The sequence below is a fragment of the Cornus florida genome, unplaced genomic scaffold (genome assembly GCF_030987335.1).
Source record: "Cornus florida cultivar Cherokee Brave unplaced genomic scaffold, ASM3098733v1 CherokeeBrave_3.0.0_Hap2_Chr09, whole genome shotgun sequence".
Lineage (NCBI taxonomy): Eukaryota > Viridiplantae > Streptophyta > Magnoliopsida > Cornales > Cornaceae > Cornus > Cornus florida.
This window is the reverse complement of record NW_026775579.1, coordinates 2,306,018-2,326,026: the sequence shown is the minus strand read 5'-3', so window position 1 is coordinate 2,326,026 and position 20,009 is coordinate 2,306,018. Positions and strand designations below refer to the sequence as shown.

At 37.4% G+C, this 20,009-nt stretch overlaps 2 protein-coding genes across 3 annotated transcripts; one reads left to right on the top strand and one right to left on the bottom strand.

The window, feature by feature from the left end:
- Positions 1–836: 836 nt before the first annotated feature.
- LOC132273438 (MA3 DOMAIN-CONTAINING TRANSLATION REGULATORY FACTOR 2-like) lies at positions 837–16,369 on the top strand. 2 transcript variants are annotated; one of them, XM_059774397.1, is made up of 5 exons: positions 837–1,244; positions 2,458–2,988; positions 3,393–3,487; positions 3,715–5,557; positions 14,844–16,369. In XM_059774397.1, the coding sequence occupies exons 2-4, from the start codon at positions 2,730–2,732 to the stop codon at positions 5,548–5,550; spliced, it is 2,190 nt and encodes a 729-aa protein (XP_059630380.1). In that variant the 5' UTR covers positions 837–1,244; positions 2,458–2,729; the 3' UTR covers positions 5,551–5,557; positions 14,844–16,369. The 2 variants fall into 2 exon arrangements, with proteins under 2 accessions (XP_059630380.1, XP_059630379.1); XM_059774396.1 differs by lacking the exon at positions 14,844–16,369 and having other exon boundaries at positions 3,715–7,513.
- LOC132273911 (uncharacterized) lies at positions 12,006–14,108 on the bottom strand. The gene is made up of 3 exons (XM_059775016.1): positions 13,902–14,108; positions 12,736–13,703; positions 12,006–12,645 (listed from the first exon to the last, which is right to left on the bottom strand). The coding sequence occupies exons 1-3, from the start codon at positions 14,106–14,108 to the stop codon at positions 12,006–12,008; spliced, it is 1,815 nt and encodes a 604-aa protein (XP_059630999.1).
- Positions 16,370–20,009: the final 3,640 nt, after the last annotated feature.

Below are 20,009 nucleotides of genomic sequence, written 5' to 3'. Positions count from 1 at the left end.
CCAATAATTTTCTATTTTTGGGTTTTGGGATGTACGTTAGGAAAATGTTGTGACTCACTTTACAAAAATATTGGAATGTAAATAAGGAAGAATTTGGGATGCTTGTTAGGAGAAAGTTGGGATGCAACTTAGGAAAATGTTACGATGCAAGCCCAAGGACCAAACATTTTCTTAACATTGTAATACTCTGAAACTCTTTTCCGGCCAGTCATGTACCCTACAAATCCTCTCATTTTTTATACTCACAAACAAACATTAAAACTCCTAATAACTGCACAATAAAATAACGATCAATTCAAATTCACCAATAATTTTCTATTTTTGGGTTTCTTACCAAAATTGTGTCTATATATATTTGTTTCTGCCATTTAGTTCTTATGGAAATAAGATGATTTCTTTCAAAATCAAATCTCAAAATTATGAATCGTACCTGATTAGGGTTGGAAATAAGGCCATTTCCTGCTTCGATTTGGAAATACACTCCCACTTAGCTTTGGAAATCCGCTTCTTTTTGGAAGGAAATTAGAATCCGAAACAATTTGTAGCATCCAATTTTTGGGTTGATTCACTCAATAATCGCTGCTTCTGGATTCTATTTGGAAAGAAATAAATTTTTAAAATGGCTTCATTCATATTTTGGGAGAGACGAAGGCTAGGGCGGCATTTTATTTCAATTTCAAATATCGCCTGAATTGAGGAAGGGAAGAGGAAGCAGAAATAAGGGAGGGAACAAAAAGGGTATTATATATACATACACCAAAAATTCTATATTCCAAAAATATATTTTTTACCCGAACATAGTTAACACTATTTATTGACCCAAAATGGAGGAAATAATGCAGTTTAGGACTGGAGCTGATCCTTGTCCATCATTGGCTGACCAAGGAGAATGCACTGGTGAGAAATACAGTTAGTGGCCCCGCTAAAATTCGGGGTTTTCCGTCTCTAAAGGCAACATTTGGAACCCCTCCTCCTCCGTCGGATCCGAAGTCTTACAGTTACTCCAAACTCAATGCACCATTTCCAACATTTTTTCCATCTAAACCAACCTCTTCATTCATTCATTCACTTACCAGCGGAAAACATGATCTAATTAAAATCCCACCAATCCAATATCAAATTAAACTGAAGAGTATTTATACATATATATACATCATCCTTCACCGGTAATATTCACCGTGACACGCCGGCGTGCTAGGTCACTCCGGCGAGCTCTGCTTCTTTCTCATAGATGCCAATGTGTGGTGAGCTTCAATCTTCATTTACTACACACTTGAATTTGTCTCTAATTTCGCTTTGTGTGTGTGTGTGTGTATATATATATATAAAAGATGCACCCATTTAGATTTGTAACTTTATGTTCTTTAAACAGTGTTTTTTATCACTTAAATTTTACAAAATTTTGGTAGAAACACTAGGTTGCAACCTTAGTGGATAGTTGACCTAAACTCGTGTATCTTCTTACCTGCTGACACAAGGCATTTGAACCACATAGATCCAACAACAACCAAAAAAAAAAAAAAAATTCTGAAATGCAGTTAGCATTTGCATAAATCAATTGGGATTTCTCTTATATGATGCTGAATTACCCTCAACAATTTTAAAAAAATGCAGTTAGCATCTTTCTTGAATTACAGTAATTTGTGCATAATAATTGGTATATAGATATATATATTTTTTGCTTTGTTGAATAGGCAAAATATTGATTTGGGGATAGAAACACACAGAAGCACACATTCCGATTTTGTTGTTCTTGCAAGAAGTTCATTTCCGTGATCATAATTCCATTTTTTTATGAGATTCTAATTTTACACTACCTTGTAATGCCACATTGTTCTACTCATTCAGTTGAAGAAGATGTAGTGGCTTTTAATTTATCATTCCACTATGCTCATGTCTTTCGGCCCTTCATTCTATGACAAGTTTGATTGTATGACAATATTATGAGTTTCTGAATAATTGAATACCATCTACTTTATTCAATACAATCTAGTTTATTCAATACATCTTTAGTTGTTTTCCCCCACCCCCAATAAATACAGCTGTAGTTGTTTATTGCTTACAATAGGTTTCTTTTTAAAAATAAAAAATAAAAAAATAAAAATTTAAAGCATAACCCAGGGCTCACAGGATAGGGTTTCTTATTGGTGTTTCTATTCATGGCATCCATGTTCTGGTTTCTTTCAATTGTTTAGTTGTGAGTTGTTTGACGTCATGGTTGTGTGCTATATCCCAAAATGACCAGATTATGTGATTTTCTGGTTGCCAAGCGTGTTTTCAAGTGTTGTGATATGCTGTCACGAGTTTGGAACTTTCTTTATACACTTAAAATTAGATAAAATGGGGGTTTCTTAAAAGAGTCTCATCTTTCATATAATCTTCTCTTTTTTCTTCTGATTCCTTCTTTTTTTATTTTATTTTATTTTTTTTAATTTTTTTTTTTTTCCGTTCTTGCAGTGCTGGAGCACAATGGATTAAGACTTTCATAGAGCACAAATACAGGGAATATTTGCAATATAGAAGACATCTTTCTGCAGAACTACAATAATTTGGAGCTAGGAGAGGCATACTCTTTCAGTTCCTTTCTTTCTTTCCTTTTTTTCCTAGTTCCTTTCAGTTCCTTCCAAATCTCAAATATTATACTGCACCTAACATCATCATTATTTGCAAATTAATGGTTCTCGTTGTGGCTTGTCTAAGTTGGTAGTTGAGCTCAGAATCTATCTGTGATGGAATTCACGAATGGGCACTTGTCAAATGAGCATCAGGAGCTACTTCAATCAGCCTCAGAAAGTGAAGATCCATCATTAATTTCTCCATTACAGATTTCCTCATCCCCAAAGTCTCCAAGATCCCCAAAGTCACCACGATCCCCTAAGTCTCCAAGGTCCCCAAATGCTCATCATAGCAAAACTAGCACAAGCAAGGGCAGTCCACTGAAGAATTACAGGCATTCACATTCTGGAAGAGATGGCCGCCCTAAAAAAGGTAATGCATTACTCCTAGTAATCTTGAATTTTAATTATATAATATTGGAAGTTATTTCTTTTTGAGACCAAAAAAAGATGCTTCTTCCCTATTAACTACAAATAATTAAAATCTTAATATAGAGTATGAAATGAAATAACTTGGTATTATGGTTTTTAAAAGTTGTCAAGGAGAAATGTTTAACACGTGAGCATCTGCCAAAATCTATTTGTTAGACCCCTAAGACTGAAACAGTCTTGGGTAAAAATAGTGCAGCAGCTGAAGAAACAGACGAGTTTCCCAGGGCAATATGTTTGTGGGCACTGGTTAACACTCATGTAGTTTCTGTGGATTAAGCACTTACTGAACTTTTAAACTCAAATGTGGTTTATTTCTCATTGTGCATAAATATTATCATTATGCAGGTGGTTCTGGGGGAAAAGGAACCTGGGGTGGGTTACTTGATACAGATAACCAATACGTCCTTGACCCGAACGACCCAAACTACACTAGCAATGAGGTAGTTAATTAAATTCTCTTGATATTTCATTTTATTTTCTTTAAACAAATTAACACCACCTTTTTTCTTTTTTTTAAATTAATCTGGGAAGACCTATATTAGTTGTCGCCATGAATTATCTTCTCAATAGTGGGAAAGCCTGTTTGGTTGTTTAATTTATAGTTTTAAGCGTTGTAAAGCTCCTTGCTAATATCGATGGATGCCAAAATGAAAATTTTTGGTTGCAGGAAAAGAAACAATTAAGTGCAAGAAAATTGAGTGCCCCATTTGAGGAGTATAAAAAGAAAGCTACAATAACTGTAGAGGAATACTTCAACACTGATGACGTTATCTTAATTGCCAATGAATTAAGTGAACTTGGAATGCCAAGCTATAACTATTATTTTGTTAAGAAGCTTGTTTCTATGGCTATGGACAAGCATGACAAAGAAAAAGAAATGGCCGCTGTTCTGTTATCCTCACTTTATGCCGATGTCATTGATCCACCACAAGTATTCAAAGGTTTCAGTAAACTGGTGGAATCTGCGGATGACTTGATTGTAGATATACCAGATACAGTTGATGTTCTTGCACTGTTTATTGCTCGAGCCGTGGTTGATGATATACTTCCTCCTGCTTTTTTGACAAAAGAAATTGCCTCCTTACCCAATGATTCAAAGGGAGTTGATGTCATTAAAAGAGCTGAGAAGGGCTACTTATCGGCCCCTCTCCATGCAGAAATCATTGAGCGCCGTTGGGCTGGCAGTAAGAACAAAACTGTTGAAGATGTGAAAGGAAAGATAAATAATTTGCTGATAGAGTATGTAGTGAGTGGCGACAAGAAAGAGGCTTGCAGATGCATTAAAGATTTGAATGTACCATTCTTCCATCATGAGATAGTGAAGCGGGCTATTACAATGGTCATGGAAAGGCAGCAAGCTGAATGCCAGCTTTTGGATTTGTTGAAGACTGCTGCTGAAGAAGGTTTGATCAATTCAAGTCAGATATCAAAGGGAGTTGGACGGATTATTGACACTGTCGATAAATTATCGCTCGACATACCAAATGCAAGGAAGATATTGCAGTCCTTAATCTCCAAAGCTGCATCAGAGGGGTGGTTGTGTGCCTCATCTTTGAAGTCACTGTCATTAGAGACTGAGAAACCATCATTAGAAGATAGTGTTGTGAAAGCCTTCAAGATGAAGGCTCAATCCATAGTTCAGGAGTATTTTTTGTCTGGTGATGTTTCAGAGGTAAGTCATTGTCTAGAATCAGAGACATCTTCTTCATTGGGAGAATTGAATGCTATATTTGTTAAGAAATTGATGACTCTCGCGATGGATAGAAAAAATAGAGAGAAAGAAATGGCTTCTATTTTGTTGTCATCCTTGTGTTTACCAGCTGATGATGTCGTAAATGGCTTCATTATGTTGATAGAATCTGCAGAAGACACTGCTCTGGACATTCCAGTTGTTGTTGAGGATCTTGCGATGTTTTTGGCTAGAGCAATGGTGGATGAAGTCCTTGCTCCACTGCACTTGGAAGAGATTAGGAGTCAGTGTTTAGGACCAGATTCAGTTGGGAGCAAAGTGCTTCAAATAGCAAATTCATTGCTGAAGGCTCGACTTTCTGGAGAACGAATATTAAGGTGTTGGGGTGGTGGATGGAGCAGCAGGAATGGATGGGCAATTGAGGATGTTAAGGACAAGATTGGAAAGATTTTAGAGGAGTTTGAGTCTGGGGGGGATATGAAGGAAGCTTGTCGGTGCATAAAGGAGTTGAGCATGCCATTTTTCCACCATGAGATTGTTAAGAAATCATTGGTGACAATTATGGAGAAGAAGAATGATAGATTGTGGGGTTTGCTTCGGGAATGTTTTAGCAGCGGACTCATTACCATGAATCAAATGATGAAGGGTTTTGGCAGAGTGGCAGAATCTCTTGATGACTTGGCTTTGGACGTGCCTGATGCAGAGCAACAATTTACGCATTATGTGGACCAGGCCAGGACTAAAGGGTGGTTGGATTTATCATTTTGTTTCACCAGACCAGGACATGCAGAGGAGAATGGCTATTGTTCATGATGCTGAGGTGCACCCTGAAATCTGAATTTAGTCTGCTTGTTCAACATTACAACATGCATGCATATCATACTTGTCAAATCATAATAGAAATTTAGATTATATAAATTGGTGTTCTCAAGATTGAATTATGAATTCTAAGGTTCTTGAAATGTGAAGTATGACAATTAATGCTAGTTTGAGATAAGTTGATGAAAAATTAGGTAGCCAAATGAGAAATGTCCAAATCAGTAAGAAAAATAGGATCCATTTAACCTTTCAGTTTCTTCTGATATACTTGGGATGCCAATCAAAGCTAGAGCTAAAAATCCACAAAGCAATTAATCAGTGCATTGATAAAATCCCATATGTATGAATAAATAAAACAATATATGTAAACTTGGCTTTATATTGTGAATTGTGGTATTGACTGCAAATTCAAAATCAATCAAAGTTTACAAGAATGCGAGATCCCATGCACCTACTAAAACAGAAGAAATAAAGTAGTGATACGAAACCTGCATCAATTCTTAACTCCTTGGTGTGACAATGACCTTCAATTGCTAGTTCTATGCTGCTACAGTAGTGATATGTATCTAAATTCACTCAAGTGGCATGTAACTCGTATGATATCCATGAAAAAAAATTATTTTAGCAATAAGAAAGTTTCTGTTCAAAAATATTTTATTAAAAATGGTTTCCATTCACCAATGAGACGGATTCTATATGAATTAGACTACTGGTATTTGAATGACCTTTACAATACACAGTAGGGATTGTAGCAGTTTCTTACATGGTTCTATCTTAATTTGTTCATTGCCCTTTAAATCACCTAGAAAGGCTGAAAAAATTAATAGGGGAAAAATAAAAAAAAGCAGGGCCTTTAGCAATCCTAGAAAGGCTGAAAAAAAATAATAGGGGAAAAAAAGAAGTAGGACCTTTAGCAATATAAAAGAGCAGCTAAATATTGATCTCGAGGCAATTTACACCAAAGGTCCTGCCACTTGCTGGATATTAGGGAATTAAACTAGATAGTTTTCTGATTTTGGTGCCTGCCTAAATTATACGGAGTAATTTTAAGGACTATTTATGAAAAAACATAAAGAAAATAGATAGAAAAAAACAATGAAGAAAACCGCTACCAGAAGCCACTTATACATGGTTTCACCTACAAGGTTTTCTGGCAATCTGGCTTATAGAAATAAAAAAGAAAAAATTGAAGGATTTACAAGCAATTAAGATGGTAATTATCATTAAATTATAGTGTATATTTCATGTCCATAAACCGTTTCTAATCACTTGTGTTTGTTCTTAAAATTTCTACCTTTAGTACCAAGGGAATTAAAAATAGGTTGGTTAGGCCATCATTAGTTAATCAGGTATTTTATTAACATACAATTTTGTGAGGAAGCTTTGATAGGAATTCTGTAATGAAGATGAAGATCATAAAATTTAATCTAGATTTAGACTCTAATAAGCTGGTGACATGCAGATCTTGAAACATATGATCATTTACAAATATATATATATATATATATTGTAGGGGCAGCAGAAGCACTCGAACATAAATATTCAATGAAAGCCAAAACAATCACACACAAACACAAGATATACATGGTTCATCCAAAATCGGCCTACATCCATGGATGAGAAGAGATTCCACTATGATTCGTAGAGATACTGCAACAATAGAGTACCAACACCACGTACATGTCTTTTCACCATGTACGACTTTACGAGCCTATCTCCTTGCTACCAATGTCACTGGTATTTTTCCTACTCTACCGACCCATATACTACCTCTACCCATAAACTTCCTCACGAGACTACATCTTTCTCAATCTCATACCTCTCAACAATAACTTAGTTATCTATTTATAGAGTCTTAAGCCCAATTCCTTGTTAGACAAGGATTGCAATTCCTTAGAGGCCAATATTTGCCAAACAAGAAATTACCTAATAGAATACAACTCTTAAATAGAATCCTACTTAAAATAGGAATTTGAGAAACAATTTTCAACATATATATATATATATATATATATATATATATCTATATATGTGTGTATCTTTATCTCTTCTGTTTTTATGCATTTATTTTGATGGACTAACTTTATTGAAGAATTTATTATTCTGTTGTTCGAGTGTTCGACAATTCAAATTATATGTCTTAGTTTAAGGAAAATAAATTCATAACGAGAACTCTTGAGAGCTGCCTGCTTTCTCAACCTATCTCCTCCATGCAAATGCAATGAAGCATGTATATGGTTAGGTGGTTGTTCTGCTAAAGGTGGCCTAAACACCACAGATTCGGAGCTTTTCTCATTAAATTTATTTATCCTGGAGAGCATAAAATTATGCATTCACTGATGCACTGTTGGACCAAAAGAAACGCCCGCCCGGGGGGGGGGGGGGGGGGGGGGGGTGGTGGTGGTGGTTTGAATTGGTCTTCTTACAAATTCTTCTTTAGCACAGTGATGATTACAATCAATACAAATGCAATGAGACAAAAGGTTTATAAGGAAAACCCTCTTAATAGGGAAAAACCTTGGTTCTTGGCCTTGGCCAATAAAAGCTTCACTAGTTGTATGCAAGTAGTTACACACTCAGCTGTCTCACTCTCTGCACACACCCTTAGACAAGAAGAAACACTAGTTTTCACAGCCTTTACACACACAAAAGCACCACTAAGTGCACTCTGCACCCCCTTTGTCCTAAGCAAACCTTGCTTGGACCCTACAAGCTCTTACAGCTCACCAAATACATATAAAAAGATATATTATAATAATACTCAAGCTATTATATAAGATAAGAATGAAAAACCAGCTTAAAGTATCAATACAAACCTCCTGCTTTCATTCTATTACAACTAGGGTTTGAGGGGTAAAATTAGAAATTCATTTCCCACTAACTCAGACATGAAATCCACAACCTTAAGTCTTCAATACAAACATGCTCATATGATAATCATGATGAATATAGCATGAGTATAACAATATCTCAGCAAATAGGCTTCAACAACACTGTTACAACAAGGCCAAAAATAAAAATGACCAAATTTCCGTTCAGAGTTCAACTTCAATAGCCTTAATTCAACTATATAAACTTGATGGTATGAAGATCAACCATAATATAGTAAGATATAATCAAGGTACATATGAATCAAGAGGCTAAACCAGAAAAATAGCTTTAATACTAGGTCAGAGATACCAAAATCACTTACAGCAGTAAATGGCTCAAGAACAAGTGCTCAGCAAGTGCAAGTCAATATAATATACCTGTCTTAGCCTTAAGTTTGCACCTCAGCAAGCTCATACCAAATGGCAGCCTCCAAACCAGCTTCTGCACTAGTAATTTGACAGCAAATGGACTCCAAGCTTTAGATCAACATTGTTGACTCAACAAGCATCCTTATGAGTAGATTTCAACCTCAAATCATCAAAAATAGTCTCAGCAAAGATGGTTCTTTAAAAGCTCTCGAGTCACACCCAAAGAAAGTTCAAATTAGGGTTTTCAATTAGGGGCTCAAACCTGCTGCAATGTTATAATAGTATATATATACGAGTATCCTTAGTCTAAGTCCTACTGCAATAAGGATATACACCTGGCACCTGCAACCAATCATTAGCCAGGGAATATTGTGACATTCCCTCAGTGAAAGGACAATTATACCCTTTCCAACTCAGCATTTTTGTCTTCTAGTACACCAGAATTCTCATAGCTCACATGCAATGCTATATCAACATTTTTATCCATAACTTAGAGCTGAAGAATTTGAATCTCAGTGTATATACTCTCACACTAGGACCACAGCTACATGTCACACACAAGAGTACTTAGTAAAAAGACCAAAGTACCCTTGAACAAGCCACTTGTCACACATAGCACAAAACTGTTGCTGAAGCTCTATAAATTGCAATGCTGCTCAATTCAGTGATGTTCAATGCAATGCAGTATGTTAGACAAGTGTGAAAAGGTTCAATGCAATTGTAAAATGACATTAATGCCCCTAGGCAAGCCTGTAACTAAAAATCATATGCTGGACCTTAATAAACACTAGAAAATAGGTTTGAAAGCTGAGCTAGAACACAATGTACTATCCTTAACCATTATGAAAGAGTGCCACAAGATAGTAAATGACTAAATTGCCCCTGAGAGATGATACAAGGCATTGTACGCATCAATGATAGTGAGAGAACACCTTGGCAACCTTGGAAATCATAGTTCTGACATTAAAAAGGCCAAACACAAAGAACTGCATAGACCAACAATCTCCCCCTTTTGCCTTTAATGTCAAAATCTCATCATTGAAATTAGAACAAGATAGTGGAGCGATAACACCTCAAATATAATGATACCATAGGCAAAACTAGTAACAGAAAACAGCAGACACAATTTCAAGGATAAAAGCTATCCTTATTTTAGTCATTTTCTCCCCCTTTTTGGCATTGAAGGCTAGAAGGTTAGAAGGACCAACAATTATAAGCTCAGTAAGGTGGTGGAACAACCCTGAGAAGATCTCTAAGGGTTGAAAATCTCTCAGGAAGAAGAGGTTTGGTCATGATATTTGCAATTTGATGTTCAGTTGGCAAATAGGTGATATCAATAAGGTCTTTTTGAACATTGTCTCTGAGAAAATGATACCTGCTGTCAATGTGCTTGCTCTTCCAGTGGAGAGTTGGATTCTTGATGATGGAAATGGCACTTTGGTTATCACAGTAAAGCTTAGGAGGGCCTGAGAACTGAAGACCAAGGTTTGTGAGTGTTGTTCTCATCCACAATAGTTGTGAACCAGCTTGTGAGGCAGCAATATATTCATCTTCTGAGGTTAAAAGGGACACAATGTCTTGTTTCTTACTAAGCCAAGAGACAAAATTTGTGCCAAGGATGTAACAGCAGCTTGAAGTACTCTTCCCATCAGGTAATGAGCCACCCCAATCAGCATTTGAGTAGGCTATAATGGGCAATATGGGGGAATACAAGTAGTGTAAACCATAGGAGAGAGTCCCTTTGACATATTTTAGGATTCTTTTGGCATCTTGAAGGTGAGAAGCCCTTGGATTGCTTTGAAATCCTGTAACTAAGCCCACATAATACATAATGTCAGGTCTTGAGGTTGTGAGATACAACAAACTACCAATGATAGACCTGTAAAGAGTTGAAGGAACAACTTGTGCGGTACACTCAAGTGTAAGCTTGGTATTAGGGCACAAAGGTGTAGAGACAACCTTGCTTTAAGCCGTATTGAACTTCTTGAGTAACTCAATGGCATACTTCTCTTGAGAAATGAAGATTCCAATGGAAGATTGGTGTATTTGAAGGCCTAAGAAGTATCTGAGATGCCCAAGCATAGACATTTCAAACCTTTTCTTCATAAGATTTGCAAATTCAGAGGTCAAGGAGGAATCTGAGCCACATAACATGATATCATCAACATAAATCTGCAAAATAAGAAAGTGTTCTTGATGAATTCTGACATACAAAGTGTTATAAACCTTTCCTATGTGAAACCCTTGTTCAATCAAAAAGTAGTGGAGCTTCTAATACTATGCTCTAGGGGCATGTTTGAGACTATACAAAGCCTTTCTTAGCTTGAAGACATGTGAAGGAAACTGTAGATCTTCAAAACCCTCAAGTTGTTCTAAGTAAACTTCTTCATTCAGTTCTCCATTCAGAAAGGCAGACTTCACATCCATTTGATAAACCTTGACTTGCTTGTATCTGATCACAGAACCCTTCTCATTCATATTGTTTATGAAAATCCACGTGGAACCAATGACATTCTGGTCTTGGTATAAGAGTCCAAGTATCATTTCTCTGGATTTGATCAAGCTCTTCTTTCATTGCTGTAATCCAATATTCATCATTCTTTTCTTCATTGTAGGTCTTTGGTTCAATAGAAAGCATTATTGCAAAGTGACTATATTCTCCATCATCTTCTTGTTCAAGTTCACTAAGCCTCTTCTTAGCTCTGGTTTTAATGCCCTTTTTAGGGCTTCCAAGGATGTTTTTAGCTTGAACTTGCTTCTGCATGTAGGGATATGTGGTTTCTTTTTGCATAATAGGATCAAGTGAATCAAGATCATGGCAAAGAACATTCATCTTCAAATACACTTGCTTGAGGATTCTCATCAAACTTCACATGAATTAACTCAACCATCTTTGAAGTCCTGAGATTGTAACATTTGTAAGCCTTGCACTTAGTTGAATATCCCAGGAAGATATCTTCATCAGCCTTTGAATCAAATTTCCCTAAGCTATCAATGTGATTGAGAATGTAGCACTTACTTCCAAACACCTTGAAGTAATGGACAGTTGCAGGTCTTCCATACCAGAGTTCAAAAGGGGTTTTGGTTGAATTTGGCCTGAGAAGCACCCTATTGACAATGTACACAGCTGTATTCATAGCTTCAACCCAAAAGCAACATTGTTCTCCTCATTTTTTGTATAGTTCTGTACTTCCTTTCAAAAACCCTATTTTATTGAGGTGTGGCCATAGGTGAGAACTCCTTCTTGATACCTTTTACATCACAATAACTTTCAAACTCTCTCATAGTGAACTCAATGCCAAAGTCTAATCTCAACTTCTTGACAATGCATCCTTTTTCATTTTCAACAAGATTGACAAATTTGATGAAGTGTGTAATGGCCTCAGACTTTTCTCTCAGAAAGTAAATCCACAAAATTCTACTAAAATCATCAATGAGGAGCATGGAGTACTTACTTCCTCCAATGCTTGTGGTTCTGGTAGGGCCATAGAGGTCCATATGAATTAAATCAAGTGATCTTGAACTGTTAACTTCTTTGGAGAGGAATGAAACCTTAGTTTTCTTCCCTTGTTCGTAGGTTCTACAAGTGTGATCTTCCTTGAACTTCAATGCAGGTAAGCCCTTCACAGCTTTGAACTTTAGAATTTTTGAAATATTCCTTGTATGAACAAGTCCAAGTCTATTATGCCACATAATTGCTTCATCAACTGTTGATAGGTTGCACTGAGTTGATTGAGTCTTTTTAGTGATTGTATAAACATTTTCAGAGGATCTAAGGGCTGAGAAGATAACCTTATCTGAGGTAAGGTCAACTACATTGCACTTGTAGTTATCAAAGCACACCTTCTTGCTAGTATCACATAGTTGGCTCACGCTTAGCAGATTATGTTTAAGTCCCTCAACATATAGAACTTCATTGATCTCAGGTAGTTATTCATACTTGCATACACTACCAATGCCAAAAATCTTAGCCTTTTGATTATCTCTAAACAACATAGTACCGCCATCAAACTTCTTCAAGGAGAGAAGATTGGAACTGTCACCTGTCATATGTCTTGAACAACCACTATCAACATACCATTTGTCATTGGTGTTACAAGCTTTGAAGGCTATGTAAACCAATATATTCACAGAGTTTAGCTTCTTAGGCATCAACATCATCTTAGTCTTAACAAAAGACCCTTTGTCGTTGACTTTTTGAGCTTGTAAAAGGTCTGATTTCTTCATGTACACAGGAGTAAAATTGATGTTTTTCATGGCTGTTGTGACAAAGTCACACCTGTTGAGCTTCAGTATGTTGTAGGTATTGTCAAGTATCTCATACTTAGACTTTGTAAACTTCACAATGGGGAACTTAACATACACGTCACTAGTGGAGGCCTTAACAAATACTGAGTGAGTTTGTTTAGCCTTAATTGTAGTATCACAAACATCACTAATACCTGTTTTGCCATTTTGCTTTGTAGTATTCCTCCAGATCTCTGCCTTCTTCAGTGATCTCTCTTCCAGAGCTTGTGAGAGTTCTTCTTTGCACCTTTTGGTAGTCCACACATCCTTAATTAATTGAAGTTTTAAAACACTGAACACAATCAAGGAGATTGAGTACAGTGTTGACATTTTTAACTTGAAATGCTTGTCAAGCAAATCCTTGGACATTTGTAGCTCTGAGTTGAGCTTTTTGATTTGAGACTTTTGCTGATCACACTTAGCTGTCCTTCTTTCACATTCTTTAAGTATTTCCTCCACTTTAGTGTTACTATCTTTTTCCACCTCACCTTGAGCTTGAGAGGGTTTCAAGTATAGCCATAAACAAGCAATCATCATCTTGGCTATCATCTGGCTTTTCTTCTTCAAGAACTGTATCCTAATCAGATATAAGAGCCTTTCTTCCAAATCTTCCACCTTTTTCTGGTTTTAGCTTTTAGAGTTAGGACAGTTAGCCACATAGTGACCAGATTTACCACAACCATAGCAGGTTTGGTTATGTGATTGTGTCATCTTTTTGAATCTAAACTTCTTGAAATTCTTAACCAAGTAAGCTTCCTCATCCTCTTCAAGATCATCATACTCAGACTTTTGTTCAGCTTCTTCAACAACCTATTTGGCCTTAAGAGCACCTTCTCTTATGTGTTGAGTAGGAGCTCCAATTCTCATCTCATAGGCTGTGAGTGAGGCTTGAAGATCATCAATCTTCATTTGAGATAGTTCTTTGTCTTCAAGAATGGTGACCATGGCATTGAACCTTGAGGTTAGAGATCTCAGAATCTTTTTGCTGACTTCAGAATCTTTAACATCTTCTCCAAGAGCCTTCATGTTGTCACAATTTCATTAATCTTGAATAGGTACTCTAAGACAGCTTCCTTTTCTTCCATTTTGCAGCTCTCATATTGGACTTTAAGCATTTGAATCTTGTTCTCCTTTATCACTTTGTTACCTTCATGTGCAACCTTGAGTGAGTCCCATATTTCCTTAGTTGTTTTACAGTTTTTGATCCTTGTGAACTCTTGTTACTTGAGAGCACAAAAGAGAGCATGTTTAGCTCTTCCATCATTTGCTAAGGCTGCTTTATCATCAGTTGAGGGGTTGTTTGGATTGAGAACAATAATGCCAATAATAGTAGCTTGCCACGCATCATAGGATTGAGACATTAGAATGGCTTCCATCCTTAGTTTTCAAAGAATCATAATTGGAACCATCAGAACCAGGTGCTTTGTTAGAAGCTTGGCCTTCATCCATTGAAAGATCTTCTCTAGGTTAGTTAAAACCTTAAAAAGATAGACCAAAGCTCTGATACCAATTGTTACAAATTATTCTTTAGCACAGTGATGATTACAATTAATACAAATACAATGAGACATAAGGTTTACAAGGAAAACCTTCTTAATAGGGAAATACCTTGGTTCTTAGGCTCAGCCAATAAAAGCTCCACTAGTTATTGATAAGCGCCGAATATTGTATATTCAAGCGCCCTAAATTGCATTAGTTAAGTTCTTTATTTGTGTATTTTATATAGATTATCTCCAATTGTATGTTTTTGCACATTTTCAGATTCATTGGCCAAAAAGAAGCAAGAAGGATGCTTTGTGGAGTTTTGAACATGAAAGGTGCCAATTCTGAAATTCTGGCAACAGTGAAGCCCAAACTTTGTTCGCCATTTTGACCTACCAAACTCAAGAACTGGACTTCCATTATAACATGAAAGATTTAGAGCTCTGAATCAGCTTTCCAAATCTTCAAGCGGTTTGTCATTCGGAGTTCGGAGCAGAGAGTTATGATCTTCTTATTAGAGGTGTTCAGAACTGCCTGGCAGCAATGAAAGTCTGCCTTGTTCTTCAATTTCGACCAATCAGACTTGAGAATTGGATCTCCACCAAAACATAAAGTTTTTAGAACTCTGAATTAGCTTTCCAAATCTTTAAACGGTTCATCATTTGGAGTTCAGAGCGCAAAGTTATGGCCGTTTTACCAAAGTAGGTCCGAGCGGAGCAAACCAAGCATAGGGGATTCTGGCCAATTTTCGAGTGCTCGAGGCCTTATTTCGAGTGCTCGAAATTAGGGCAGATTGCTTCACGAGGTCAGCCACTTGTGCTCGGAAATTTACTAACTTTGTATGCTCTCTTTATGAGTTGGTTGGGGATGTTTCTTGGAGGAGAGAGAGGGTTTTTTGGGTGGAGTAACATGTCTACAAAAGAGGGGAGCCAATTCTGAAATTCTGGCAGCAGTGAAGCTCGATTTTGATTGCCACTTTTGACCCAGAAAGCTCGAGATCTGGACTTCCATTATAAAATGGCATATTTAGAGCTCTGAGTTAGCTTTCTAAATCTTCAAACGGTTTGTCATTCGGAGCTTAGAGCAGAGAGTTATGGCCTTGTTACCAGAGGTGCGCAGAACTGCCTGGCAGCAATGAAATTCTGCCTTGATCTTCATTTTCGACCAACCATCCTTGAGAATTGGATCTCCACCAAAACATAAAGTATTTAAAGCTCTGAATTAGCTTTCCAAATCTTCAAACGGTTCGTCATTCGGAGTTCGGAGCGCAAAGTTATGGCCATTTCACCAAAGTAGGTCCAGGCGAATCAAAGCAAGCATGGAGCAATCTGCTCCATTTTCGAGTGCTCGAGGCCTTGCTTAGAGTGCTCGAATTTGGGGCAGAATTGCCTTCGGGAATTCTCATTTTGGCAGCCACTTGTGCATTGGTTTCCTCATTTTCTACTTACTTCTTTATGAGGTGGTTGGGGATGTTTTTTGGAGGAGAGAGAGGGTTTTGTTGGAGGACAAAAGGCAACCAAAGGCCATACATTTCATATCCTACATTTCTACAAGATTAGAGGAGAGAGAAGAGAGCAAGAAAGGTGTTCTTGAAGCTCCAAGGAGGTTGCACGAAAATGGCCATGAAGATGGAGCTTCTTCCTTCTTCTAGCTTGGCAATGGGTAACTAACTCCCTTCTAGGGAGGTGATGAAACTCCTTCTTGTAAGCATGTCTTGTTTTTGATTTACATTTGGGGATGTAATGTATATATATGACCTTTCCATGAACTAGAGCTTTATTTGATGTGAAGAGCTTCAATGTCTATTAATGATCATTTTGAGTTTAAGATCTTGTCTTAAGATTATTTCCTCTTATGATTATTTTGCTTCCATTTTCATAGTGACAATGAAGATGAGTTTATGGAAATGTTTTTATTGGCATGATGCTTGGGAAATTTGATAGTCTATAACTTAGGGTTCTCTTTTGATAGATTATTCTTGATTCCTAATGTCATGTGCTTCTACTATGTGATTAAGGGCTTGATAACTCTATGCTTAGTGAGTATGTCTAAGGTTGCAACCTAGTTTAGGTAACCAAAACATGCAATACTTTGATAAGTTATTCTTGCCTAGTGATTTCATAAAAATTCCTGAAGGTAATGTAGCAATTTTATGTTGTTGCATTTCATGGTTATGTGTATATATTATTCCCCAAGTAAATCATGTATTAACATGCTTATGGATAGGTAGTGGATTCACTTCCCTAGCCCTCTCTACCTAGATCTCCTTCTTTTACATTTACTAGCATTCTTGTTTTATGCACACTTCAATTACTAGCTTAGTGACAAACCAATAAACAACTCCTTATTACACCTTATCATTCTTAAATAACTCTAGATACTTAGGTTGCCTTAAGACTAGTGCAGTCCCAGTGGTTCAACTTACCCGACCAATAGCCCTATTTTACAATGATTCGTGCTATTGCGAAGGTTGATGTATAGTTGATCAACCGATCAATTTTTGGCGCCGTTGCCGGGGACTTGCAAACGGTTTAGCAACCAAAGTTTAGGGTTAAATTTAGTTTGATTGTGCATATTGTGTTTGTGCATATTTTTCGTGTGGTTTAACCATTTTCGTGTTGTAAGATTCTAGGGACTCGACTCTCGCCGTGGGAACGCTAGCAAAGTGTAAGTCTAGAGGACCCTAGGTAAGCTTCTTGACCTTTTAGTTTCGCATTGTTATATATTGTGCATGTGTTAAGCTTAGAAGTAGTTAATTTATTTGCAAACCCTTGTTGAGGCTATATTATTGTTTTAATTTCGTGTTCAAGCATCGGTCCTTGTCGTGGCCATTTATTTTCTGTCTTGATAATTGAGGAGAAAGGGAACATCGTATGTGGAGTTGTGGTTGATGAATTGCTTTGTTGAGTATATGCTTTGTTGTTGATGTTCGATCGTAGGTCACTTTCCTTACCCACAATCGATTCTCCCATTGATATTAATTCTCTTGAAAGAACTCTTAGACGGAACCCTAGGGAACCTACTCTTACACGGGATCTTGAAACTGAATTTAATACAATGGGGGATAATATAGGAAATCCGGGGAATGAAAGGGCTGAAATTCCTAATATCGAGCCAATGACTCTTAGAGATCATTTCATCCCTACCACCTATGCTTCTCCATCTTGCATAGTGATGCCAAACATCGATGCAGCTCAATATGAGATCAAATCTAGTACCATCCAAATGCTTCCATCTTTTCATGGTTTTGATAATGAAGATCCATATAAGCATCTCGATGAGTTCCTTGAAATCTGTTCGACCATCCGGTTGAGAGGATTTCCTGAAAATGCACTCCACTTACATCTTTTCCCATTCTCCCTAAAGGATAGGGCAAAATATTGGTTGAACTCCCTCGCTCCTAACTCTATTACTTCTTGGGCTTAATTGCAACAAGAATTTCTTAAGAAGTATTATCCGGTGAGTAAAACCAACCAAATGAGGCGTTCCATTCTAAGCTTTTCTCAAGTTGATGGAGAACAACTCTACGAGAGTTGGGAAAGGTTACAAGATCTTCTTTGGAAGTGTCCTCATCATTTGATCCCAAAATGGCAATTAGTGCAAGCTTTCTATGCCGGCTTAACCGACACCCATAGATTCATGGTTGACTCTTCTTGTGGTGGGATGTTCATGTCCAAGAATGCGGATGAGGCTTGGACCTTACTTGAAAATTTGAGTGAAAATTCACTTCAACACAATTCTCGTAGGGCTCCGACCTCAACCACTCCAAAGAACACCAATCCTTGTCAACAAAAATCAGTAAGGGAGGAATCATCTCAAGTGGATGCCATTGCTCATAAATTCTACCAATTGATGGCACCACATCTTCCCCCTTCATTGTCTCAAAATTCGGCAAGTTCGGTTTGTGCTTCATGTACTAGTCCATTCCATCTCTCAGAAGATTGCCCCACACCGGAGCAATTTCCCAATCCCAACCAAGAGCAAGCTAATGCCATGTTCTCAATGCCCGGGCATAACCCGTATTCTAATACATATAATCCAGGTTGGAGGGACCATCCGAATTTTTCGTGGAGGCAACAAGCCCCACAAAATTCCCAACTTCAAAATCAAGGGCCTCAAAATCAGCCCTCTTCTCAATATCAAGGTAGGCCTTTCCAAGCCTCTTCAAGCTACCAACCTCCATACAATCCAAATATCTCCACTCAACCTCCTGTGAATCCAATTGATGAGATAGTGGCTGCAAACAAGCAAATGATGGAATCATTAAATGTGCAAATGATGGAATCATTAAACAAGCAAATCATGGATTCCAACAAGCACATCTTGACATCCTTGCAACCTACTCTCCAAATGGTTCACTCCCATACTCAATCCATAGCTAGGCTCGAAAATCAAATGGGACAAATAGCTAACCAAGTGAACCAACTTCTTCAAAAAGACAAGGGTAAGCTTCCCGCTCAACCATTTGAAAATCCTAGAGGGATACATGCAATTGATGAAACCCCTCTTCCGAGTGGGCCGAGTCTTGAGCATGTTCAAGCTATCACCACCCTTCGGAGTGGTAAAGTGGTTGACAACAAGGTCGATGGAGACAAAAGTGAACAAAATCCTCCTTTGAAAAATCCAAATCCAAGTTCTTCTTGTCCAAATACCATTCACGGAAATCCCACGCATGTAACCCCAAATGTGGAAACTACTTATGAGCCAAAAGCTCCGTTCCCTCAACGTCTTCAAGAGTCGACACATTTTGGGAATAAGAATTGCAAAATTCAAGACATGTGGGAGGTCTTTAGGCAAGTAAAGATCAATCTTCCTCTCTTGGATGCTATCAAGCAAATTCCTCCCTATGCAAAATTCCTTAAGGATTTGTGCACTCAAAAGCGCACTTCCAGAAGTCATTTACTAAAGAAAGTGAGGTTAACCGAAAATGTTAGTGCGATCATTCAGCACAGCACTCCTCCGAAGTATAAGGATCCGGGTGCCCCCACAATCTCTTGTGTCATTGGTGACAACAAAATCGAGAGGGCCCTCCTTGACTTAGGAGCTAGTGTGAATTTGATTCCATATTCGGTTTACCTACAACTTGGTTTGGGAGATCTTAAACCAACTCCGATAGTATTGCAACTTGCTGATAGATCTATTAAGCAACCACGGGGAATCATTGAAGATGTTATCATAAAGGTGGATAGGTTCTACTTCCCGGTAGACTTCATGGTTCTTGATACGGAACCAGTCCACGACCCAAGAAAACACATTCCCATAATTCTCGGACGTCCTTTTCTAGCTACAGCTAATGCTTCTATTAATTGTAGAACCGGATTGATGGATATCTCTTTTGGGAATATGAATGTTAAGCTCAATATTTTCAATGCTGTGCATCTTTCTCTCGATGAGAGTGAGTGTTTTGCAATCACTATTGCTGATGAACTCATTGAAAATCCAATT

Coding starts and splice junctions, on each gene's coding strand:
- LOC132273438 (XM_059774397.1), top strand. CDS start 2,730: ATGGAATTCACGAATGGGCACTTGTCAAATGAGCATCAGGAGCTACTT. Junction 2,989..3,392: donor AGATGGCCGCCCTAAAAAAG/GTAATGCATTAC, acceptor ATCATTATGCAG/GTGGTTCTGGGGGAAAAGGA. Junction 3,488..3,714: donor CAAACTACACTAGCAATGAG/GTAGTTAATTAA, acceptor TTTTGGTTGCAG/GAAAAGAAACAATTAAGTGC.
- LOC132273911 (XM_059775016.1), bottom strand. CDS start 14,108: ATGAAGGCTCTTGGAGAAGATGTTAAAGATTCTGAAGTCAGCAAAAAG. Junction 13,704..13,901: donor TAAGAGAAGGTGCTCTTAAG/GCCAAATAGGTT, acceptor AGCTAAAACCAG/AAAAAGGTGGAAGATTTGGA. Junction 12,646..12,735: donor GGCATTGGTAGTGTATGCAA/GTATGAATAACT, acceptor ATGTGATACTAG/CAAGAAGGTGTGCTTTGATA.